Below are 27621 nucleotides of genomic sequence, written 5' to 3' on the forward strand. Positions count from 1 at the left end.
CCAAACAAGTTACCTGGCGATGTTATACGCCCGATTATATTTGAGTTGGCTCATCACGTTGCAATTTGGAGAGGAGTGAGATGTTCATTAGTGCCTATGATACACGTCAACAATATTTTCTTTTTCATCATATATGGTGCGACCGTGAGGTGTTCTTTCTTGTGTGTGTGCATGACTGACAAGATAAAGGGATAAGAAGCCCGAATATATTAGCTCAGCAAGAGCTTGTTGAGTTTATGTCCCTTACACGTACACGCCTTCCTATGGCGAATTGTGAGTGATGTACCTGGAAGTTTGTTTGAGGAACCGTGTATAGTGAGCTCGAGCATTTGATGCTCCATTGTGATGCTCTTTTCGAAGCATTTGGAGAAGGTTGAGTGAATATATATATATTTTTTGTTGTTCGATAACATAGATAACTTAGAAGTTAAACAATTAATGATATATCAGTAGGAGGATATTTAGTCGCTTCATGTGTACCACTAGGACCATATAAGTGGGGGTGTTATGATGTTAATGGAGTAACGATTACCCGCGTGTATAGTTACAATTATAATTTCTACACCCCCCTTTTTTTTGAGGAAGTGTTACAAGTGTTATCGAATCGTGTTAAACATGAGTATACTAGCCCATGTTACTTAGCTAGGTCCCATACTCGCCCTAAGTGAAAGGTGAGTTGCAGAAGTGGTGTAACAACGTACTGCAACAGTTGTAACAGTAGTAAGGGCGACGGAGTGGTTATTGATGTAAAGATATCACGGCAGGTTCATATCAGGAACCTGAGATATCCCATAAGGTACTTGTGTATGGATTTGAGAATCAAAATTCGTGTACACGAATGTGCAACTCAGTTGATGAGATATAAGCTAACGATATTTTGAAGTTGTGAAGTCCTGAGGGTTGTTGTGTTCGAATAAACACTACAGATTGGTTGAGATACTAGATCAGTAAGTGGCATGTGTGATTATATCCGACTCTGGTTTAACCCATGTGACACTAACACACCCTCAAACACACGAGAGGGGATGACACGCAGAGCACACACACACACACACACGAGACGCAAGGACCATGCATCTGGGTGTTCTGAAGGTTCGGAATGTATACTACATTGTGCAGAGTAACAGGTTTCTATACATGACGACAAAACACTAAAACAAACAAACAAACAAACCAACAAACACAAACCCACACACACACACACAAAACAATCAATGAAATAAATGAAATGAAAATGAAATCAATAAAAAAACAACAACAACCATTGCTTGAACATAGCCGAACTGAAAGGAATATTCCCTGTTAAAAGACGCTTTGCATAGATTAATAAAATATGGCTCCATAACAAACATTCTAGAACAGGTACTTATTCCTACGCGTGCAAGATGGATGTATTGTCTTGACGCTGATGACTTCATGGTACTACATAGTAATGTTTTCCCGTTGAAGATTTCAGAAAAGTCAAGAAATGTCAAAAGGTCACAGTCAGTCTCAAAGGGCATTAACGTTACATCGAACTGGCCTGCAGAAATCACCATCGATGTCAATCTTGATAGAGACGCTTAGTTCACGTTGGGAAAGTTTAAAAAGCCACTGAACAAAAAAAAAAAGGAACAGAAGAAAAGCAAACAAGAAAAACAAAAACAAAAACAAAACCGACTTTAAGTCTTCACACTTATATTTCCTATAAGTCACATGAATGGATCATGGAAATTGTCTTTGCTCAAGAGGATGCCCTGCCAACAAGTCTTTCATCTATGTATTTCCTTTTATCGTTGCCGTCACTGTCAATCTTGTCGCCTCGTACTATCTTCTTCTTTTTGTTACTTTTTCTTTTGTAAATATGAATGGGGAAATTAGCTGTAAGAGTCTGATCTAAAATGATTGGATTAGTAAACACATTCTTCCTGATTTCCCACAATCCCTACTACCCCAATGGCTCTTTTTCCCCACAAGAGATTTTGCAAATGACGTTCATGTCGTTAGTACAAGCCACCTGCCTACGGGCAACATTACTGTAATGACGTTGAAAGCTTACACTACTTTAATGTGATCAGTTCTTAGGTTCGCAATTTGACATTCACGCATCTTCAACACGTGTCTAATATTTATTGCTAGACGTTTATTCCCGTAAGTAACATTAATCTTCCTTCTATCTAAGCGGCTATGTCATAGAAACAGAAAAACAATCTTGCTCCTGTCGGAAGGAATCAAATTAGTTTCGTCTATTCTGACATAAACAGGTGCCTGTTTCCCCAATAGGATGATGTCATAATGCGGGGATTCTTGTGCTGCAACATTGATCGGCGAAAATAGACCCCCATTTGTTGATTTATTCCAAATTATGTATTTCTTTTCACTTTTTTTATATTGTCTTCTCGAAAATTCAAAAAGCTTTAAAGTCCATCGATATCATTTCAAGCGGTATTTTACAGGAAACAAAAAAGGGGAACGAGCTTATCTATCTCAAAATCAACATCGAACCTGGTTCCCAATCAATATTACAGTGAAGGACTGTTCAATTTGCAAAAACAATAATTACTTTTTAAATTCTTCGAGGCTATTTCTTTTCACCAAAATTACCAACACATTCACCAAACTAACGCTGTTTCAGTACACATATTATAAGGGCAATGGACGGGGTGAGTTTGGTTTGGGAGGGGTGAAGGGTAAATAACTCCCCCCCCCCCCCACACACACACCCCCCATCCTTTAGTGTGTACTAAAACAGCGTATGTGAATGTTGAATAATTACGTACTGAAAACATATCAAACTTTCGCATGGGGTCCACTACCATCACCCAATATCCAACGACATGTAAACTACTGGCAACATAACCTGATCAGATAGTATCACATGTCAGCGAATTCAGAAGAAATACATGCAAACAACATGCTTGGAGAATTTCGACGTTTCATCACGCTACATTAGAATTAATGAAATGAAATTCTATGTGAACTAGCCACCCGTGATAGCCAATAACAATTGAATTAGACAAAAAACAACAACAACAACAAAAGAGCAGATATATGCCACAGAATTATGAGACTTTTTCCCCTTATTTTATTCTACCTCGGCCTGAGACTAGCAGTGAACAGAGTAATGAGTAGATAAAGTAGTCACCTAAGACTTGGTGAGAAGTGTAGGCCTACATTCATACTAGGTGTTTCAAAAAAACATTTCCCACTTTTGATCATGAATATATCAAAAACTATTCATTCGATAAAACTGTCATTGATGTGAGTAATAGCTGGATAGTGTACAATTTGGTTGGAGGTAATTTGCACGTGAAAGCATAAATCAGTTTCATTAAATCTAAGATTGATTGTGAAGTAAGGTTTCAGATTTTGGTCAAATTTTAACCCTCTGTACAAAAATTGAACTTCGCACAGGAACCAACGATGTGTATGTGAGTGTGTGCTGACAATGGCCCTGAACAATGGACATGCCTGAACCACCTGTTGACTAGGCGTCAGTCTGGCGCTCCCTGGCACATGAATGCTTAATCAATAATTCATGTGGATTGCCCTGGGCACTGCTAGTCTGAATTCATGCACGGTAAAGTGCTTGCAAACACCACATTTCATTCCAGCTGGCAATCATTTTTAAATTGTGCTTCTGACATATCACTAAATTTTGGATATAAATAAGCATGAATGATCTAAAGTTCCTCATTTTAATACAACTGTCTACTAATTAAATAGTCTGACAAATTTTTCGCTTTTTCGATAAAAAGAGATTATTTTTGGTAAAGAGTTCAGCAGCATTTATCATTGGGGCGATTTGTTTCAGAGTAGATTTATTTAAGGCTCCGTATACACAAGTGTAGTATACTCTAATTGATTTTCTTTACTTCCTGTCACCACGTTTACGATAGAACAGAAGGTATTCATTGTAATTTTGTTTTTCAGAAGTAGGGAAAGCACTGACGCGACTCAACGACAGTATCGACAGGCGTTTGACTTTACACAGATACTGCCAGAGGCTGAATAAAGACTAGCTGTGATAGTGGGAATTTCTCATGAATGAATAATGAAGCATTCAAACCCTGGCCATTGTTCAGGACCATTGTCAGGGTGTTAACCACACACTCCCATACACACCCATTGACCCCTGTGCAAAGTGACATTTTGTACAGAGGGTTGAAAATAGAGCAAAGTCTGGAACCTAACTGTGAAATTAATCATGGATTTCATGAAACTTATTTATGCTTTCATATCTAAACCACCTTCATCCAAATTGTACACTATTCAGCTATCACTTATATCAATGACAGTGTTATCTGATATATAGTTTTTGAATTATTAAGAATCAAAAGTGGGAAATGTCTTTTGAAACACCTAGTACAAGAGCTTACAACGTATGGCATTCACACTCTTTGTCTGAGACAAAACAAACAAACAAACAAACAAACAAATAAACAAATTGCATTCTTCAGTATTTTAGAATTATCTGGCCAGGCAGGAATATCCGCATATTTTTTTTCAAAAGATGTAAAAAAGTGCAAGATATTCTCTATTCTTCTTTATTTCCTTTGCTGTTGATGTTGTTGTTGTTGTTGTTGTTGTTGTTGCTTTGTTTTGTTATTTTAACGGACAGATCTTTACGTGGGAGGTTTCAGTTGATTCTTAGAATCGCGCCATCTATTGATGGGCAACCAAAGAGCTACATTATTTTGTATACTATTGATGCAATAAGATTGCTGAAAATACGTCGCATGCTGGACTATACGAGGTAATTAATGGAAAAGTGAGAAATGACATGGTTACCAAAACAACGACAACAACAGCAACATCATCATCATCATGCAATGGAAACGTTCTGTTCATACCAAGTACATTTCGAATATGTAACATGTATGTGTGCAAAAAACAGACCTATTCACGCAGGTAAAGTAAATATCTTAAGAGGTTAAAAAAAAATCCCGACAGGTGTTTGTTCAATAAAATTAACGTGCCTCATGCAGCATATTGATATGGTATAAACCCAGCAACAAACTGCACTTTACAAAATGATTAATGCCATCAATTCAAATTACGCCACATTCTAATCTTTGTTGATGATGGTAATTCGGAGGCTCCGTCCTTCCGAAGTTTCGTTATAATGATATGCGAAATCCCTACAAAATTCCCATACCCGGGAATGCCTTAATCCGAAAATGGAGAAGTTATTTTTGGTCGTGACGTTTGTTGCATAATTTTAAACGTTAACTATACTGAAAGCAAAAACAAAAAAGAAAAAAAAAGAGAAAAAAATAACAGGTTGAAGGGGAGCAGCAGCAGGGGGGGGGGGGGGGGGGGGGTATAGACACCGAAGAAGTGAAGGGGGTGGTCCCTACACACCTTGACTCTCAAGTCAAGAAATGAAGGGATGGACATAGCCTAAACAAGAATTCATAATAAAACAAACAAACCATGAATCTGATGCAGGGGCAACTTCATTTACACATACACACAAAAAATAGGATACTTGATTCTTCTAAACCCTCCAAATAATGTTTTTTAAATGAATTTCATGCACATACGGAAAGAAAAACAGCGTAGGCTGAATACGTCGTATTTTGTCAGTGAATAAATAGGTGAGTTAATGGATGGATGAATGAATGAATGAATGGATGAATTGATTAGTTAATGAATATGTTTGTGCCGTCATTTGTTAATTATGTGCTTTAATTTGCAAAACTCAAACAAAACAAACAAACAAACGAACAAACAAACAAGCAAAATGCCTAAACTGGCATGGAAATGAGGCTTCCAGAACTAATGGTGCTTAATGGCATATTGGAACCTGCTCTGCATACAGATGAAGGATTTAGAAACTCGGAAATATGCATCCATCAAATTGTGGATTCCATTTCATGTATAAAGACTTAGAATCAATCTGTTTATTTTACAGTTTCACTACAAAATGTGTCTCTCAAATTGCTAATTTGTGGCAATTAGATGACCAAGATTAATGAATTTCTGTTGGAACTGGACTATATTGTGTTCAGCATACTCATACTGTCTAGGCGAAAGTGTCCGGTATTCAACTTTTACTCAAAGATGCTCTAGAGAGATCTTTCCCTGAAATCCCACTAGACTATCTTCGACACTGATTGTGTGCAACGTTTCGCGAACCTTACTGATAGGCCGAGTTGACAGTTCTATGAATACTTAATTCTTTGGCTAATAGGGCAAGCGCGGACTGGTCGGAAATAATAGTGATTCTTCCTCTTTTCTTTCCTTTCTTTTTCTCTCATATTTTTTTCTTCTTCTCCCTCTTTATCCTCATTTTGAAGACTAGATAACATGTAATCATTGAAGAAATTTGTAAAGAGTGCATTAGGTATCGAGAAGAGTTGCTTTGTGAAATATAATGATATAATTTATATCATATTTGCGTTTTTCTTCAAGCAAGCTGTTTCACTAATACTTAATATTCTGATCACGGTCCCCCACCTCTGTCTCTTAATCTCTCTCTCTCTCTCTCTCTCTCTCTCTCTCTTTCCTTCTCTTACTTATTTTGATATTATATTACCCTCTACGCAGACTCCAACCCTGGACAAATATGATAATTTGCTTCCTTAAACGGATACAGTGAATTTGAGCAACTTAAAGTAAAAAATAATCTCGATCAAGTGGAATTGAAAATAGGGTTATATGAGGAATCTACAGAGAGACGGATATCATTCCACATTTTAGGAATACATTTCTATGTCAAGATAATACCATCCTAGAGATGGGTATTTCAGATTTATGAATATAGATATCAAATTGGAAGGTAATCTTTGGTCGATCGTAGCATAAAAAATGTTAAAATTTTATCACATTGATTGCCCGATAAATTCTATGTCAATTGCATATACTTTAACTGTTAGTGTTAAAAATAAGTGTTTGCAGACATCTGTCCGTTTGGCACAAGAATATAACAGTGTTTTCTTTTTTTCATAACTCTGATTCCAAAATTGACAAATCGATTTACTTTTTAAACAATTTCATGGAAAACAAAGCTGTTTCTCAGAATTGAGATCTCTCTTCTTGCCCACCACACGACAAAACCGATAGCTTGAATGTACCCACCCATGTTCAAAATTTGAAAATAGTGAATCTCTATGTGCACTCGCGCGCACAAACACACACACATACGTAAACATAAGCATAGAACATGTCGAATTCACTGCATTTTTTTTGTTTGTTTGATGGTGATTAAAATGCAGTCGGAGTTTGTGAATGTTTGGATATAACATATTATTTCTGCGGTCGCTCTGCTGTATTCACAAGCAGAAACTCAATTCAGAAGATGAATTTCCGAAAATCATTTCCAATACGTCATGAACTCCTTGGATATTTTCTATTCTACTATAAAGAGTAAAAACATATGCAATGGTAATTCAAAAGAAATATAGGGCTTTAGAGTAAAACCTATCGGCTCCTTTCCAAGTCAACGTCCGGAATCAGATAAATATGAAATAGCTTGTCCATAGCGCCTTATTTAGAGACCACTTGTGTGAATATCCTGAGGATAGATCAGGGAAGTCACATAGCCAAAGGATTTTGTTCCTGTAGATGTAGTTAAGAAATTCTGGATATCGTAAACGTCAGTGGCTGACTGAAACACTTGAAAATCCTTATAAATTCCCTGTCATCACACGTCCGAGGGGGAGAGGAATCGCACCATGTATGGACATAGACAATTAAAGAAAACATTTGAGTCGTTGTGCATAATAATCTTCACTTATTCTCTACGGGTTTTTTTTTTTTACCTCCAACAAGGAGAATGCCGCAAGTAAAGAATAGACTATTCATATATATATATATATATATATATATATATATATATATATATATATAATTATGTGACCGTTATGTGTTCGTTCTGATGTGACCGTGCACCTCAGAACGAACATAAAGTCACACACACTGATTTTGCGTGAGGACTGAAAATAAGTGAAATGGGTCAACCTAGCCGAACTTGACTTTTTCATATTTTCTGAAAGAGCGGGTCTTCTTTTACATTATGCTGAAAATTTGGTATCATAAAACGGGTAGGAAAATGTTTTTTTTTTTTTTTTTTTTTAGCAGTTTATCTCGAACATTTTTGGCAGAATAGTGTGATTAGGTGTGTCTTTAGAATCCCTTTTTCATTTCTGAAAAACCGTGTCCACATTCTTCACTTTCAACTCTAATAACTTTTGAAAGGATAGTGCTACTGCTTTGAAAGTTGGCATTAATTACGGACAGAGTGTGTTAATGAGGCATGATTAATTTCAGTTTAATCTGAAAATCCCTTCATTGTTGTTACTCGGGTGGCCAGCCAGCACGGTTTTGTAAAGATTAAGCGCTTGAATAGACACTGTACTTCAGAGCCTCTTTTCTCAGTTCACGCTTTTCCCGAGTTTGTGCTTTCTTTCCAATATTCAGTTAGGTTAGGAGAGTCCATTTGATTTGATTTATACATCATTTTAAAGCTTAAAGTCTGCTCTTTCAGAATATGGTCTTAACTAAAAATTCATGTCTGGCGACTTTTTGTTTGTTTTGAGATGCAGGGTCATATATATATATATATATATATATATATATATATATATATATCTTTTTTACTTGAAACAGAATTACAGTCAAGAAATGCGGGGAAAAGAAAAGAAAAACACTTTGGGAATTATGAGAACATAACTATACGCACATTATTCTGCATAATTCATGGCTGCTCCGTCACTTGCGCAACTCTAGTGTGTGGGTGGGGGATGTGATAAATAATCAGCTTTTTCCATTGTGAAAGTTCAATTAATGATCTTATGGATGTGGTAACCTCAGGACCAATATGTAATCAAAGTGCAAAATAGAATAACGCTTGTTGACTTTTTGTGGTCACAACACCCTTTGTTTTAAAGACTGTATGAAGGGGTCGGTGCAATATAGTGCTAACACACAATTTGGTCAAAATTGAGTTACATGCATTTTCATAATCCTTATCCTTCACTCTAACCTCCGTGAAAATATCATATTTGAATTCAACCAATAAGATGGTAAAAAATGCATGCATTCATGTTTTATTAATGTACAATGTATGGACTTTCCAAAGATTCAACAGCGTTTATCTCAAAATGACTATTGTGTGGGTTAGCACTATATTGCACCGACCCCTTCATATAGAACACTTAATACTGCGAAACACCATATCATAATGATTGTATCCATGACAACCGTTTTTAGTCACAGTATTGTTGGGCCATTTGATGGTTTTTTTTTCCATTTTGAAAAAGATAAGAAAAGGAAAAGCCGACCAAATCCTGTGATGCAGTATTTTCTTCTTTGTTACTTTGTATAAGGTATGAGTTAAAGTCTCATCATGCGCAAGTATACTTTACATCTCTTAGAATTACCCGGGAAGACAAGATATCTTCGGGTGATGTTCGTTGTTCCGAAGGTTCATTTTGATTGGGGAAAAAGAAAAAGGAATAAGGTTCGTTATTCCAAAGTTTCGTTATCCGAAATGTGCAGATTCCGGGCGTCTGAATGTTCACCAATACGCTGTAGTTAATAAAATAGTTTTCGTTATTCGGAACGATTGTGAATTAAATTGCGAAGTTAGTTACTGCTATGTTTAGTCTGGCCGAAAAGAAAATAAGGTTGGTTATTCCGAAAATTCCTTGATCCGAAAAGGAATTAAGGTTCGTCATTCCAAAGGTCCGAAAATGCGAACATGGCGTAATTAATTCAAAGAGGAAATTACGAACTGTATTTTGTGAAAATATGTGTGAGATAAAGAATAAAAGATTATGGAATGATACAATCGTAGTAAGTGAAAAGTTGAATGTTTACCCTCACTTCAACAGGCATGATAGGGTAAAAAATACACTTGAAGAAAAGGACAGCGGTACACCATTTGACATAAAACTGAAACAAATCAACGTTTAATCGTTTTGATATTGGCTCATTTGAAATATATCATTTAATACATTACAATTCATATCTATGTACATAACACTCGATACACTTACAGTGTCAATAATATAGCAAACGGAAGATATGAAAATAATTACCAGAATTATTATTATCAGGTGAAATGTTATTCCAGTGACACTTCAGTACACAAAACATGCTATATTTAATTACTCTTTCAAGAAGCAAATTAACAGAAATGGGTGCACACGAGCAATACAACTGGATATATCTTAATAAGATGACGTAAGAAATGTCTCCAGCATAAAGGGCAAAGATGGTGAGCAAGATGCATTTGGACAACCTTTGCTAAGTTTCACGGTAATTACAATAATGTTTTAGTGCGTAGTCTGTACTTTCTCAGCGTCTTAGCATCATATATCTACAACAAAACGTGCATCACTCACACAAGCGAAAAACAAACTCAATCACCTTATTTTTTTTTTTAAGATATAAAGGGTAGACGAGTTGAACATTGGCAGGAATCTAACACATTTGATATACAACTAGATTGAATTCTGCATAGAATAAAGGAATTGTTTTAGGTTTTTTTTTTTTTTAATTCACAGATTGTATCGATCGTTTCTTTCATTCTGAATGTAACTTAAAAACGAAATATAAACTACGGACAAATGCTACTATCCCCCCCCCCCCCCCCACACACACACACAGATACATTCACATTGCATCTAGGAGTGATCTATCTGTCTAAAGGTCAGTAAGAACTTAATCATTCGTTTGAAAAAGAAAAAGAAGAAAATAATACCTTGTGAAATGTATCGAGAGAATTGAATTCATACTTCTCCATCTTTTACACTTAATTTAAAACTGCATTTTTGTCACCCTTCACGGAAAAGTGAGGGGGGGGGGTATGTTGCCCACAGGCCATGCTGATGGTCAACCCGAAACCTTCGGATGAACGATTACAGCCATGTAAACAATGATTTCAGTTTTAGTGCGGTCCATGCTCTCGGGACGTTTCCAGTGAAATCGACGCAAGTACAAAAGGCATCGCTGGACAAGTCGTATTGAATGAGAGAGTAAAGCAGTTCGTCATATGCGTCGTAAGCATGGAAATTTGAAAACTTACTCATGACAAGATAATGTATGCATTTGTTTGAAAGGAGTAACTGTCGGAAGGGGGGGGGGGCATTTGTGTGTGTGTGGGGGGGGGGGGGGTTGGGTTGGGGTGGGTGCGGATGTTGGCCGATGGGGATTCAATGGCTAATCTGCAATGTAACCCATCTTTGAGAGTCTTTTTTGGGGGGGGGGGGGGCGATTTGTCCCCTAATTTTATTTTTGTTCCATTTTTGTTGAAAGGTGATTCATTTGTGTGCTAGGGGAAGGGGGATGCCTTATCCTCCCTCCCCGGCTCAGCAATTCTTGATTGGCATAATTTGCTAGCATGTGTTTTCTATATAATGGTAAGTATTGGTCGTCTATGCGGTGTCATGTCGAGGTGCACTGTCATGTCGAGTTTACCATGGTCATAGGTCATAGGGTCCATTTAGTCTCATTTAATTCTGGTCTTTTTGTCTTGAATAAATATGTACCTATTTATGAAGTACAGTTAATTCCAGCATACTTATTCACATTAACCCAACGTCAAAGAGGAGCAAGTAACTTGACACTAATTTACGGATAGAAAGTGCGGTAGTTCAAACGGCGTAGCAGTAAATCACTCAACATGACAATTGATACAGACCTCCAAATAGTTGCAAGGGTGTTGCGTTTTCTACGTTTGAGTTCATGTGAAAAAGAAAAAGGAACATCTGTTTTAATTAGTGTACGGTTCCATCAAAAGTCTCTTTTAAATCCAATTAATCCATTTGTGCCATTTCCGGAAGATATGCAGTAACACTATTTTTTCCCCCAATCACTCGGCCGTAATCATAAAGCAAGGTAGATCAATTTTGACAGTGTTGAAATGGTACTATTTTGCATACATTGAATATCAAGTATTGGAATAGAGACAACTTCTTCATTCAATATTTCACCTTTTCCCGAAAAAAAAACCAAAACAAACGCGTCCGGTTCAAAGCACATCCTAGAATATTTTGTAACGTCTAAGTTTACTTCACCTCTTCTATTGAAGCCGCGGTTATGTGCAGCAGAGTCCGCAGCGTATGGTTTACCTATATCATTTGCTTATGCATTGATTCTGGTATAATGACCACTAACTTATAGCTGCAATTCCCAATAAACAACAGCAAAAGTTTTATAACTCCAGCCGCCTGTAATCTTTATTGCCGTAATAAGGGACAAAATCCATCGGTACCTTCTGTTATCACGACAATCAGTTTTAGTGCTCTGTTTCAATGTGATACCTGACATTACGGTAATATATGGTCCTACATCGTTATAGATTTAATGCTCAGTGAGGAACAAGAATATTGAATGTAATAATGTATTAAGTTATATCAGAACAAAATAGTGTACTTCTCAGGGTGATTTCCGACTTCCACCTTTCCTGCTGGGTACATTATTATATATTAATAACAATAATTAGTTTAATAATAATAGTAATTATTATTATTATAACAGTAATAAATGTAATATCAATAATAATAGTAATAATAGTAATAATAACAATAATAATAATAGTAACAATAATAATGATGATAATAATAATACTGATGAAAATAACAATGACTATGATAATATCAATTATAACTATCAATCTTAGTATCATTAATATTAGTCTGGCAATAAACCTAACCAAAATAAAAAAAAAACAAAAAACAGTGCGACAAAAAAAAGCCAACAACATCAGGTCAAAGACTATAAAATCAGCCCATCTATACAATAACATCAAATGAATATAGACAGTTTACTTTTTTTTTTTTTTAGCTGGCTTACAATTTCAGTTTCCCCGGCTCTGACGGCAGTGACATTATTCGTGTTGTAGCTCCATGGTATAAGATTCGTCATATACTAGTAAGTTGTTGTTACTTCAAGTTATACCCATGTCCCAGAGATAAGGTTGAAATTATGATACGGTCTACCTCCAAACACCTTGTAGTGCCTAATGCTGAATGGCGTGCATGGTCAGAATGTCCGCACGTCCGTCAATATTTGATTTGCCAATAGAAAAGCTGTTCAAAAATCAGTCATGTCAGGTATTCAGTCAAAAAGTCATCATCAAAGCGTCAGTGACTTATTCAATGCAAGAATAGGATTTACCCGCCCCTCCCCTCCCAAAATTAACCACCACAAAGACATGGCGTAATCCAAAATGTGATTTATTTGACGGAAGGCAAAGTCACGTTGTAGTCATTGCTCCCCACACTGACTCAAATCACTCGCGGATGAAGTGTCATCGGTCATTCTAAGCCGTGGCTGTCGCCTCGTCGTCCATCGTCAATCCATCCTAAACGTCCTCCCAGATCATTATTCAAGATAAGTTGTTTAGACTTTCTTGCAATGAGGCAGATGGGTGTGTTTGTAATTTCGCCATCTCTTGGAGCATGTTATTGAGAAATCACAGCCGTACATCAAAAGATAATTTGCGGCTACATTCTGTCAATGCGCATAGTGCACTGATTTAACTAATGGGGAAAAACGATTTCAAAATTGCATCTCTGTAGCTGTTTAATACATGAATCAGCAATGAAGGCTCAGGTACATAACAAAGACTAACATAGTACATAGAGATAATTACACGAGAGAGTCAACCAGATGCCTGAAAACGACTGTGTCTTTATCCTCCAGTCTTGAAGGAACTTTGGCTGCAGGAGCCAACATCCGGGGCCCGTTTCATAAAACTTGTCATCAATGACAACTGCCACATTTCTGTGACAAAGTTGCTCTCAGCCAATCAGATGCAAGGATTTCAGTAGCTTGTCACATCTATGACAACTTGTCACTGATGACAAGTTTTATGAAACGGGCCCCGGTCACCATCACATTGGCAAATCTAAATTTGTTACTGCATACTAAAATACAACACAGAGAACTATATTTCCGGACCACCCCTAAGACTTAGTCTGATTAAAAAAAACACACACAACACAGCAAAACAAAACAAAATACGGGTAGAATTTTGTAAGCACAACCTAAAAATGTGATTTAAAGTCATGAAATTTAAAGAAGTTGTGACATATTTTAAGTTTCAATCAATGCAAAAAAATTATACAAATGAGTGAGTTGATAATGGCATTGCTTCTCAACTATAGACATTTATTTTGAACACAAAATCTTGAAAATTTTCAATTGATTTGTCCAAGTTTAGTTATGCCGTAGGTAGTCCTAGATATATCTGAGTGATTGATAGTTTGCAGATATTAAGCCAGGAGTGGCATGAGACCTTATGTTTTCATTGAAAAATTTTCGTCATTGTTTTCTTTTGTATGCATAATCAATGGCCAATAATTGTGAGGGAATTATATCATCACCTCGCACATTTTGAATGTTCACATCAACTCTTCCGGAGCTATTAAATAGTTCTGGAAGAGCTAGATATTAGCTAAATTGGCGAAACTTCACGATTTAATGACTTCCATAAATATTATCCAATTTTGATTAATATCCTCACTCTGGTAGATATGAAATTTAACCATTTCTTTTCATACTAACTCTTAATTAAGTGGAGGGAAATCACTTTTAAGGAACAACCAAGTTAGAAAACAGGAAGTTTATAACGACGTGCTGCCAATGTCCGGAGCAGTTCTAAATCTAGGAATTACGAAGCTATTGGACATTGTGCAACCGGAACACTTGTTGGCTCAAGTGAAAGATAATATGTTTCTCCACCTGTCAAAACAATAGCAGCAACAAGGCAATACACATGATGAAAATACATCCGATAGAAAACTACCTATATAGTTATTTATTCATGACTTTTGACTTTTATGATTTTTACATACATATCAAAGATATTCTAGACAGCACTTTCTATAGATGCTTCCACATTTCTACCTCATTTTATCACATTTTAAACAACAAAAAAATTTGTAAAACTCTCATACATAAGTAATTAGTTTGACAGAAATCAAAGTAAACAATCTCAAAAATGTTTCACACTTCAAAAAATACTTTAAAATGATAGTTTTGAAGGATTTACAACTATCATTCTATATGCGAAATAACTGAGCAAAATATTTTAATGTGATTCTGAGATTAAAAAAAAACAGAGAAGAGCACATGACTTGGCACTACATATCGCCATTTCATCATTCCATTATTCAACTTTTTTTTTTCTAATAATGAAAAAAAAAACAATGTCACAGACTAAATGTCACAAGAATCGTAGCATATTGCAGGATCATATTTTGACATTTTCTTTTCTCACAACTCTTAATCGATTCTGAATACTACTAAAATGGAGGGCTTTACGAAGAAATGTCCTATTGTCTTTGCAAGTCGTGCCAAATGTCAAATTACTTAGCGGATCATGAAACATCTGTAACATGTAGGCTACTGTAAAAGGCGATGATAACGAAATTGCGAAAAGGCGGAAAAAAAGTTGAACTGTCCTGCCAACAAGGCTGTGATCATTGACTTAGACTGTTTGTTAAGAAGTGTGATAGAACATCATGTCCGAAGCAATAATAACAGTTACATACACGGGACAAAAGAACATCATATATAAAGAAAGTACGTACATTGCGAAAAGACGCAAAAAAATAAAACTTTACAATGATATTGACCCGTTATAAACATAATAGCAAAACTGTCTCGAAATCTTTGAATTTAAGGCATGTCTCTTTAATCCGTCAACACTCGGTCACAAAATGACAATCACATTTGTCTGATAGCACTTTACATTGATACAGGATGCCAGAGCATGTATCTAACTTGACAAATAATTTCATTAACGACTTTACTCTTTAAATTAGAAGTGCATTATCTCTGGAAGTTTGTTTTCACTAGAAAACAGATTAAACTTTAAGATGATAACGGATGACACAGAAAACGAACGTGCGAAATCAGCGTCGTATTTATGACTTAACACTAAACTATGTTCTGTACTTTTGAGTAATCTGTTCTGACCTTGTCGATTATGCAATTTACTGTGTATCCGTGAACTTGCCAGCAAGCAATTATCAAAGAAAGATGCAAGAGTTTTACGAAAAAAAAATGGTACATGATACTTCAATAACTTGGTGGATAAACTATGACTACTTATGTCAACTGAACGTTATTTGGTGTAACTTGAATAATGCCCTTAAATCTTCGGTTTTCTTTTGTTATTTCCACACTGCACATTGATTATTGTTTCAACTTCTACATTGTACTCGATAATAGCAAGCAGGGTTGGCAGGTTCCTTCACCCCCCCCCCCTTTTTTTTTAAGCTGAGCGCGATCAAAGGCCACATATCTTTCAGAGACACATATCACTTTCGGAATGTCATCCACTTCATTAGCGTTTTGTTTCCGTTTCAAATTATACAGACCTAATACGTTATAATAATTCAATGAAAATAAGGAGTCCATTCAGGCATCATGTATACTCATCTCAAATACACTTCATTAGTGAGTTCGAAATGCTCTTCACCGAGTGATTGCGTGTTTTTATTTCAATGGCGTGGGTGTGACACAATCATTACGCTACCCAGTCATTGTCCGTACCTTCCGATGTCAGTGACCTCAGTCTCGTCTGCGTTCTCATCCAACGCGCGCGCCGCGAGGATCCTCGGAAATCAAGCGTCTCACGCATACGCATGCGAAAGTTGTCAGATAGAAGCGCGTACAGAAACGGGTTCAACGCACTGTTGAAGAAGTACGCGAGGTATTGGAATGGTATGTACAAAACCCCGAAGCGAGAGGTGTATGGAAAGCTTCCAGTATTCGTCCAAATTGCGTAGAGTTGCATGGGGAACAAACACGTCGCAAAAGCGACCACCAGAACTACTAGCATACGAATCACCTTCTTTCGCGTTGCTATGGTTGACTTTGAAATCTTTTTGGCGCGTTGTGAGGCTCTGCTGTTTGGGCTTTGTGACTCTGCCGGTACGATTTCCACCATGACAGTTGGTCGATGGTTTTCCACCACGCTGTTATGAACTGCTTTGTCTGAACTCGGAACGATTTTAGGCACACAATTAGGCTCCGCTTTCCCATCTCTCGGTGGAACACAGTTCGGTGTCGAATGAAAATGTTGTGATTCTGTCAGAATTTCGTCGTCGTCATCAATCGTGGAAAGAAACTCATAGCCGTTTTTCATCGGGAGGAACCCCGAACTTCGCTGTCTGACCGGTCGGGGCCTTGGACGTAGGGGCATGTTGTCCACACCGTGTCTCGTATTTTCGTCATCACCATGTCCTTCACCCGTTTCCATGCAATTTTCAGAACTGCGATCTAATGACCCACCAAATCTGACCGCGCTGCCATTTCCAATACGATTTTCTGTAAAGTTCTTATGAACTGATGCTTCAATACGTTTGTCTCCTTCGTTATCCCTGTCGATCTGCTGAAGCTGTTGGTAGTAGTGGTCAATTGCTCCTGTTGACTGAGATTTTGTTCTTCCCAGTGGAGGATTCAGTCGCTCAGAATTTTGGCAGCTGCCCAGAAGAAACATGTTTTCGCATGACTTCGACGCCGTGACGGCATCTCGCGATCGGCGGGGTGACGGCGGAGGGTAATCAACGAAAAATGGACCAATCTTTAAAGACTGGGGGTCTTCCACCGGCGCTTCAACAATGGTGTCCCTAATTTCCTTTACATTATGCTGCTCTTGTGCAGGTCTGACTCTCTTTACATGGTCAGCTGTCTTGTGCGCGTGGGTTTTAATGCTTCCACCAGTGTGCATGCGCACTTCCATTTCAACTGCCGTGGAACCAGAGCTTGATTTATCCCCATGTCTGGAGGTTCTGTAATACACGGCCCTGCCACGAAGCCACAGACTGATAATAATCCGCGCGTAGAAGTACACCATTACGAGCAAGGGCAGCACGTAGCACAGGATGAAGTAAAGGACGTCATGCACGAGCACTTCATCCACGGACACCTTCGGACTAAGGCTGCAATGCAGACTGCCATTAATGCTGGTCTCCTCAAAATACCGGATGAATGGGATACTGACAAGGAAGCTGAGAATCCACAAGAAGCAAAGAATGCAGGAAAGACGTTTAATGGTGAGGACATGTCGTATCCGCAGCGGATAGATAATGGCCACAAATCGCTCACCGGATATCGCCATCAAGATAAATATCGACGCTGTGGTGGTCACACCCAGCATGTATTTGTGCAGTTTGCAAATGACGGCACCCAGCGGCCACGTGGGCATCACGAACCACATCATTTGCGGGATGATGCAGAACAGCGCCACCATAAGATCGGCAACGGCCAAGTTCGCCAGGAAAAAGTTAGTCACTGTGCGCATGCTCCGATTACGAAAGATGACGCAAATGACGAGGCAGTTGCCGCCAATGGTGAGGGGAAATATAGGGATGAATGTGCCCAAGATAATGTTTCGTATAGGCCAACTTATGTAGGGGTCTTCATACGGCTCTGAGTAGTTATACGCCATTTTGTCGATGATGGGCTCTAAAGGACGAATAATGAAAGAAATAAGAAAATTTGTGATAAGTAGGGAGGATGATAATTGAGCATATTCTACGGATATAACTTGACACTTTAAAAGACTATTGAATGACGTGTGCCAATCATCCTGTAGGAGAGAGAGAGAGAGAGAGAGAGAGGGAGAGAATACATTATTTCTCGCAATGCTTTCATTCAACCAAATTCACGTTGCTATGTCCTGAAAAAAAATCCAAACTTTAAACAGTCTATAGTTTGCTCGCTACGTCAAGATAAAGACAAGAATGTTCTTTCTTTTTCAAAATACTCTCTAAGTTGCAAGACCCTTTCTCATGGCTGCATACACTTGAAAAACCCAGTCTGCCCTGTTCATGAGCGTGAACCCGAATTTCATTTAACGAAACTGCAGATTGTTTTAATCGTTCTCTGCTAATCATATTTTCGAAGGCAATTGGTTGAATATATTTAAATGGTAAGAACATAATTATGAAAATATTATCGGTGCGTGTTGTATGTCTGGATGAGTGATCGTAGAATCTTGATTATTTTCTTAGTCTTAAAGCTAATTAGTTTGTAAAATAACAATTGTGAGTCAGTTCATTGACGTACGTGTTTGAAGATCAATCTGTAGATAATTACATTATAGAACGAAACGACAGTAACTGGGATAGAGAAAACATGCACTTACACCTGCATTGTATTTCAGCGAACAATAATGATAGTAACTTTACGAAAAAGCAAAAACAAAAGTTTTCATTTTTTAAAATACTTTCTTATTGGATAGAAATGAGAGAATGCAGAAAAAAAAAGGAAATGGAACAAGACATTAACTGATACATGTACTCATCTTATACACAAGTATACACAAACAATAAAGCATACATCGACAGCGGAGATTGAACAAAATCAAATAATAGACTTACTACGGCGTCGAATTTTCTAATTACATGTTTTCATTTAACCACCTTTTGTGCATAGGCCTGTCGGTGACTTTGGACAGTGTGTGCAATATGCCAGGAGTTTTCTATAACAATAGGTACCCAAAGTATTAAACGGAGCTACAAATTACAGTAACTGAATGCCCCTTATGTAAGGATGAAGGCTGTGCAAGACTGTATTGATACTCTTTCCTTTCATCGCTTGGTGGCTTAGCTGACATCCCGCCATGATTCTGCCAGTGAGTTCCACTTCCGCTAATACCGCCAACGGCAGACCTGCACAACTAATTTTCTGACCAAATGAATGGCTTCAGGGACTCTCCTCCGATTATCCCACATGTCAAATTTCAGATCGGGTCTTCCGTTTCAACCAAAACTGTATCTTTCTCTGTTTCATATTTATCTGCACTGAGATAAATCAACCCTTCTCATAGCAAATGTATCATACATCGTAGGCGATTAAACGGATCAAAGTGAGGATATCGAGGTATAAAAGGTTAAGGACTTCGGTCTTGAAGTAAATGGCATAAGATGTCAAATGTCAGAGGCTTACATAATGAGGCGACGAGAATTGGGTCTTAAAGCATGACTCTCTGGCACGATGAAACATCTTTATAGAAACAATTTGGCAATCAAAGGAAGCGAAAAAAAATTATCTTTCGGCATGTGCTTCCGCATGTGTTCTCGCACAATATTTCGACACACGCGTCGTGTCAGAAACATTCGATGAGAAGCAATTCTTTGTTCCATTTGCAACGGTATAGAGTACGGACATACATGTTGTAGAAACAAAACGGAATATAATCATGGCGAAATTGTGGATAACTTACGTGCTCAGATTAGGCGTGTTTCGAAAATTAGCGCTGATCTTGGAGAAAAATCACAGGAGAGTGTCAGTGTTTTCCCCTATGAATTGCGGTACCTCTGCGTGTGAATCACGAACTGCTCACTAAGGTCTAAAGAACGTTTTGAGTTCCATTTAATGGCAGATATTATGATGTCTGTCATGGACCTTGTCCAATGTTTATGGCACTAAATTTCGGCATTATTCTATTAGACTGCACGTTTATGAAATAACACTAGCTGTCGTGCAGTAGGATGACAATGACAAATATTGAGTCACCTTTGGAAGAAATCAACAAGCTACCAACTCTCATGCGATGTTCTTGTATCTCTCTCTCTCTCTCTCTCTCTCTCTCTCTCTGTGTGTGTGTGGGTGTATGAAAATATATTAGAAGAATACAGATGCTTATTTTTATTCATATTAATTTCGTTGCTAAAATGAACCTGAAACTCAAATAAAGAATATCATTGATATATCTTCAGACTTGTCAAAACTTCTGAAGAAGGCGGAAGCCATTGAAAATTTGAGTCGAGTGATATCATTCTTTATTGGCAAAAAATGCATTACCAGTTTATTTCTTATATATATATAATAATTATATATACATACTATATGCTTTTTATATATTACAATTCTAGAATTTCAAATCGTTGGCTCATCAGTTTACATTTCTAGACTATCAGGTTGTATTTGTGAATACATACAGCTTTATTTTATTTTGGCCTATAGCCATTTCACCTAACTTGAATGAATGAATATACCAAGGGGGATGTGAGATACCTCCTTGAATTTAAAAACAAAATATAATGGACAGCATGATGCATTACAGACGGGAGTAGGCATATAATAAAATATCCTTTTAATGCACAGATCTTAATGGCATAGAAAATCTGAAAGGGATTTTGCAAGCGCAGATATCCTATCAGCGTGTTAGTCTCACTGATTGCATTTTCTTCTTAAGGATTACGTAGGCCTATTCGCTATATATGTGACACTGCACCTCAAAACAAACAAAAAGTCGCCAGACATGAATTTTAAGTTAAGACCATATTCTGAAAGAGCAGACTTTAAGCTTTAAAATGATGTACAACTCAAATCAAATTGACTCTCCTAACCTATCTAAATATTGGAAAGAAAGCGCAAACTCAGGAAAAGTGTGAACTGAGAAAAGAGGCTCTGAAGTACTGTGTCTATTCAAGCGCTTAATCTTTACCAAACCGTGCTGGCTGTGCAATGAATGGGACAAAAAACAGGAAGTAAACCGCCAGAGTAACAACAATGAAGGGATTATCAGATTAAAGTGAAATTAAGCATGCCTCATTAACACATTCTGTCCTTAATTAATGCCAACTTTCAAAGCAGTAGCACTATCCTTTCAAAAGTTATTAGAGTTGAAGATGAAGAGTGTGGACAAGGTTTTTCAGAAATGAAAAAGGGATTCTAAAGACACACCTAATCACACTATTCTACAAAAAAATGTTCGAGATAAACTGCGAAAAAACACACTTTCCTGCCCGTTTTATGATCCCAAATTTTAGCATAATGTAAAAGAAGACCCGCTCTTTCAGAAAATATGAAAAAGTCAAGTTCGGCTAGGTTGACCCATTTCACTTATTTTCAGTCCTCACGCAAAATCAGTGTGTGCGACTTTATGTTCGTTTTGAGGTGCACGGTCACATATATACATATATATATATATATATATATATATATATATATGATAAATATTTATATTTATTCTGGTGTATTTATTGGTGATACGCTAGCTCATCATAATAATGCTGTGATCTATATTATATCTATATCATTGATGATCATCATGGATGATTATTATGGGAAATACTTCAAATCAAATTAAATCAAATCAAATCAAATCAAATTAAATTAAATCAAAATCGAATTTCAAATGCGACTCTCCTGTTTCATTGCGGCAGATGTTCATCAATCCTCGGAAGATTTTTTTTTTTTTTTCTGGGACGTATTGTAACAATTTTGTTTTAAAGTTCGTTTTTCGTTTTTGCATGGAGAATATCATATTGGTGTAATTTCATGAGAATTTGTTGGTGCGAATTATTTTGGTGACTATATATGTGACCGTGCACCTCAAAACGAACATAAAGTCGCACACACTGATTTTGCGTGAGGACTGAAAATAAGTGAAATGGGTCAACCTAGCCGAACTTGACTTTTTCATATTTTCTGAAAGAGCGGGTCTTCTATTACATTATGCTAAAATTTGGTATCATAAAACGGGCAGGAAAGTGTGTTTTTTTAGCAGTTTATCTTGAACATTTTTGGTAGAATAGTGTGATTAGGTGTGCCTTTAGAATCCCTTTTTCATTTCTGTAAAACCTTGTCCACACTCTTCATTTTCAACTGTAATAACTTTTGAAAGTTAGTGCTACTGCTTTGAAAGTTGGCATTAATTACGGACAGAATGTGTTTATGAGGCATGCTTAATTTCAGTTTAATCTCATAATCCCTTCATTGTTGTTGCTCTGGTGGTTTACTTCCTGTTTTTTGTCCCATTCATCGAACAGCCAGCATGGTTTGGTAAAGATTAAGTGCTTGAATAGACACTGTACTTCAGAGCCTCTTTTCTCAGTTCACACTTTTCCTGAGTTTGTGCTTTCTTTCCAATATTTAGATAGGTTAGGTGAGTCCATTTGATTTGAGTTATACATCATTTTGAAGCTTAAAGTCTGCTCTTTCAGAATATGATCTTAACTAAAAATTCATGTCTGGCGACTTTTTGTTTGTTTTGAGGTGCAGGGTCACATATAACAACGCAGCTAATAACATCCGGAAATGTATAACCAAATAAGATTCGTATTTATGCTGCTTTCATGTACTAAATGTATGCAGCACGCGTGATGGACATAATATCAAATAATGTTATAGATAATCAATCCACGCTTATGAATGCCTTTATTTGACATTCTCTATGCAACAATCCCTAATGGCGCTGCCACGCTTTATAGAGCGATCAGTACTCTACTTAATTAAGGATACTTTTACAATTATGATCATTTACTTGTCTAGGTACCTATTTGCCGATGGATATCTAAGTGTATGTCTGCTTTTCATCCTCCCCCCCCCCCCCACTTTCCTTCGACCGCTGGCAGCCTTGAGGGTTCTGGCTACCCACCCACTTGACCTCAGGTGCTCTCTTCTGACGTCACTGGGTAGGGTATACGCATATTCGCAAAGCAAGAGGTGCGCTTTATATACTCGTAGACATATCCATGTCTCTAAGTTTTTCTTGTTTCTTCCTTTTCTTCTTCTTATTCTTCTCCTTTACACACCTACTTACCTTTGTTGTTTTCTCCTTCTACTCCATGTTCTTTTCTCCATCCTTCTCTTTTCTCTATTTCATATTGTCTGTCTTACTTATTTTCTCTCTTTTCTCTCTCTGTTCCTGAATCCCTATATTATATATATATATAGGGTTTTTTTTCTCTGTCATTCTTCTCTTTTCTTTTCTTTTATTTTGCTTTTGCTATGCGTATCGTCAAATTATAACACATTTTGTCAAAGATGCTGTGGCATTTAGTTTGACATTTTCAACTCCCTTGTTGTGTATTACACTTTTGTCTATTTTGTGCTGTAGAAATAGAGTTACATGTATTTGACTGTGCATCACAAAGTCAAATGCATCACTCGGTTGCGTTGACAGAGACAGCTCGTGTGTGAATTGTTGCTGGTACGTCACAATACTTCCCGCGCAAACGAAAGCATGGGATTGTACAAATGTATTTAAAAGAAAAAACATAAAACAAAACAATACAAAACAAATAAACGGATGTACTTTAGAGGCATCCAAGCCATTCGAATTTACCAAGGTTCACTGCCCACCAGCAGTACTTACTGATAAGAAAGGAAATCATATTATTTCGTTCGTTTTTTGTCTTTTTGTCTGAAATTTGGCGTTTTCTTGGTCTATGCAATTTGCAGCGTTATGCATGCATTGGTACACTGCTTGGGGAGCTTACATCTTACATCACCAATCGAGAAAGCCAATATTCATGCTACAACATTAACTTTCACCGCGTTGCAGCGCAATGCAATATGGAACGTAAGCACCCGATTTTCCACCCCGCTGTGCGTGAAACAGCAAACTTTGATCTGCATAATAGTAAATCTAAACGCACACCAACACGCACGCACACACATATCAGCACGTATTGATTATTCTACAAAATGCCACTATCCCTACCCACTCCTCTTCACAGCTGCTTTACTGCTGCAACTACGTTTCATGCACATTATTTGCTATTTTTCACAGATCCTTTTATTGTTTTTGTTTGTCTTTATCATGTCATTTGTTCCGTCCTTCCTTTAAGATGAGATTATTATTCACGACAAAACATGACAATTTTTTATACATGAAAAAAAGCCCTGAAATTCTAATGAAACTGTAAAGTGTCCGCCTGTGTATACACATCTATTACATACATGTGATATGCATAAATATACATGTACAGTGTATTATGGCACATCCCATATATTCTATTATTATGCTTTCACAAATAAATGGTTTTGTTCATTCTATTCATTCTGAATTATACACAATGCATATCACTGTGTAGGTAATTTGCTCCTTTTTATGAAACTATAAATGATAACATCATTACCTAGGAAAATAATGGTGGTGACATAATTGCCCCTTTGACAAAAAGAGACAGCAGGTGAGTGAAAAGTGCTTATTACCACTTTTCAAACCTCCTTTCCACAGGAGAAACAAATAGTTCGGGGTGGAATCGTGGCATTGCGTGTGAATAGAATCGATTTTGAAAAAAAAAAGGAGTCATGGTGATCTTCAAGCGTGCTTTCATGCCTTGTCGTATATGCTCCCCTCCCCCTGTCTTTTAATCCCCCCCTCCCATCTCTCTCTTTTTTTTCCCTACAAAGCAATACACCTGTCCAGGCAATTTTCTCCTATTTTCAAGAACAACACTGCCCCCTGGCGTCAATGTGGCAAAAAAAGAAAGAAAAAGAAGAAGACGGAAAAAAAGAAAAATCTGTCCCAAACTCAATAGGTCCGACCTTTTTGCTCTCTAACTTTCGGTCATCTTTCAATCTCTCTCTCCCTCTACTCCTCTTCCTCCTTCTCTCTCTCTCTCTCTCTCTCTCTCTCTCTCTCTAAAGGAGAATTCAGGACCTGTTAACAGTTAGGCTGAAAAGAAATGAGTAAAACTCTAAAAGCAGAAAAGTGAACGTTTCATTAAAATCGGATCGAGGCGATCAAGTTCCTACTTCGTGCGATCAATTTAACGAGGAAAATGGAGTAAACTTCTTTTAAGAAAGGAGAAAGGATACACAACCAATGAAGGCTTGCATAATAGTGTAATTATTAATGTTTGAAGGTCCTACATTGTTCTCGGTTCATGTATTCTTTGTTTTTCATCTAAAAAATTCTAAATTGCCAAAAGTAAGGAAGTTAGGAGATTTTAAAGATTTGCTCATTCGTACTTTGTTTTTGTTGTTGCGAACAGTGCCCAAACAACTGATATGAATTTGAAGATGAGTGAGCTGATGATATCATCACCTCACAATATTCCTGAAATGGCAGTGACCCTCCCCCCCCCCCCCCCCAGAAGAAGACTAACATTCTGCTCTCAAAGAGTAAAGCAAGGCTATTTGAGGAAGAATAAATTCAACATACTTTTTTATCAGTCAGATATATAAACATTTTGAACAAATGAAGTCATATTTGTGCTTGAAGAAGAAGCTGGAAATTTCACGATGTCATGTTCAAAATATTGGGCAATTGTGTTGGGTGATGACATCATGAACTCACTACTTCCATGTTCATATGGATCATTCAAGGACTGTTTTGTGAAATTAACGCTATTCAATGATTTCGTAACTTCCCTATCTTTCAACAGATTTTGATCAATTTTCACTATTGAGCTTTTAGAAATATATTCTTTCTTTTCAACTAACTTTTGATTGGTCTGAAACTCCCCTTTAATGTGTAGCTATGGAATATAACTGCAATGTAGACTGTGACAGTTGTAATACAGAGTAGTGGGGCTGCTGCAATGAAGCACAGGTGGCTTGTGAAGGGGCAATTCTACTTCACGAAATTGAAAGGTATGAGGGGGGGGGGGGTAAGGGACCGATCTAACTTTTGCTAAGCCCCCAAGTCACCCCCCCCCCCCAAAAAAAAAACAAACAAACAAACAAACAAACAAACAAAAACAAACAAACAAACAAACAAAACAAACAAACAAACAAATACACAAAAAACAAACGAAATAAAACAAAACAAAACAAGACAAAACAAAAACAAAAAACAAAGGACTTTTTTGGTGCCAGTTCTCTCTCAAAACAGGTTGACAACCAAAATAAAAGATGAAGAAGAGGAAAAAAAAGTTTTATTTCATTTATGCTACCTTTTCTCCGGTGACTATCTAAGAAAGAGGAAGAAAGCTTAAGGATGGGGGTTAAAAACCCTACACCTAAGAAAACAATAAAAAAATAAAAAATAAGGGACCCAACATACCCTCACCTTCCCCTCCCCACCCCACCACCCCCCACCCCCACCCACCCTCCCCCCCCCCCCCCCCCTAGATCTGCCACTGGGGAATCAACATCGAATTCTCGTTAAACGAACGAATAATTGTAATGAAAGTGTCTTCCATACACAGTGATCCAGAGGTTTCAAAGTCTGGGTTTCATCTCAGCAATGTTTTTTTTTTTTTTTTTTTTTTTTTTTTTTTTTCAGAAGAATGTTGTCCTTAGTTGTCTTGGAAATACTTCCAAAGCAACGGCATTGACAACAACGATTTCAGCCCACTAATGCTGATGCTTCCAGGGATGCCAAGTTCATTTTTTTTTTTTTTTTTATGAGTGAGATTTTCATGACTCGGCATCTCGGCGAGCGAATGTGCGCGCAAGCGAGGATGCGGGAGGGGTCCCCCCCCCCCCCTCACACACACACACATCACCGTGGGACCTTTTTCAATTTTTAGCTCTTAATAGTGCGATCAGGTGCATACTTAAGTGGCTATTTTGTACTTATTTTGAAAGACAAAAGGAAAATTTACCTTCAATTGTAACTATCACTTTAATCCTTTGTGCTATGCTCCTTATTATGGGCCCAAATTGCAGACTTTGCCCGATGCGTGAGAAAAATGGGTGTCGTGGGTGAGATCGTGAGACCACCCCTAAATGCTTGAGTCTCACTCAGAATGCGTGAGACTTTGTAGCTCTGTGCTTGTTAGAATGTAGAGTATATTAAATTTTTAAATGAAAACTTAAAAACTAATCATGACTATAGTTTAATAGAAGAGAGATATAAATTTCAAAGCAGCATTAGACAAAACAACAGTACAACTTAATCCGCAAAAAGGTATGCAATTCCTGCTATTTTGGCCCCGTAAAACGAATATAAGGTAAAGAAAAACAAAGAGAGAACTGAAACAAACG

General features: G+C 37.3%; 1 protein-coding gene across 1 annotated transcript in view; it reads right to left on the reverse strand.

The window, feature by feature from the left end:
- Window positions 1-16468: 16468 nt before the first annotated feature.
- LOC139715544 (uncharacterized) overlaps window positions 16469-27621 on the reverse strand; it is a 40324-nt gene continuing 29171 nt past the window's right edge. The window contains exon 2 of the mRNA XM_071627112.1: window positions 16469-18411. Coding sequence (XP_071483213.1) covers window positions 16469-18394 — 1926 coding nt within the window. The 5' untranslated portion in view covers window positions 18395-18411. The remainder of the gene's footprint in view (window positions 18412-27621) is intronic.

This window comes from Diadema antillarum, unplaced genomic scaffold (genome assembly GCF_040938485.1).
Source record: "Diadema antillarum isolate AM-2024a unplaced genomic scaffold, OU_Dant_1.0 scf00000006, whole genome shotgun sequence".
NCBI lineage: Eukaryota > Metazoa > Echinodermata > Echinoidea > Diadematoida > Diadematidae > Diadema > Diadema antillarum.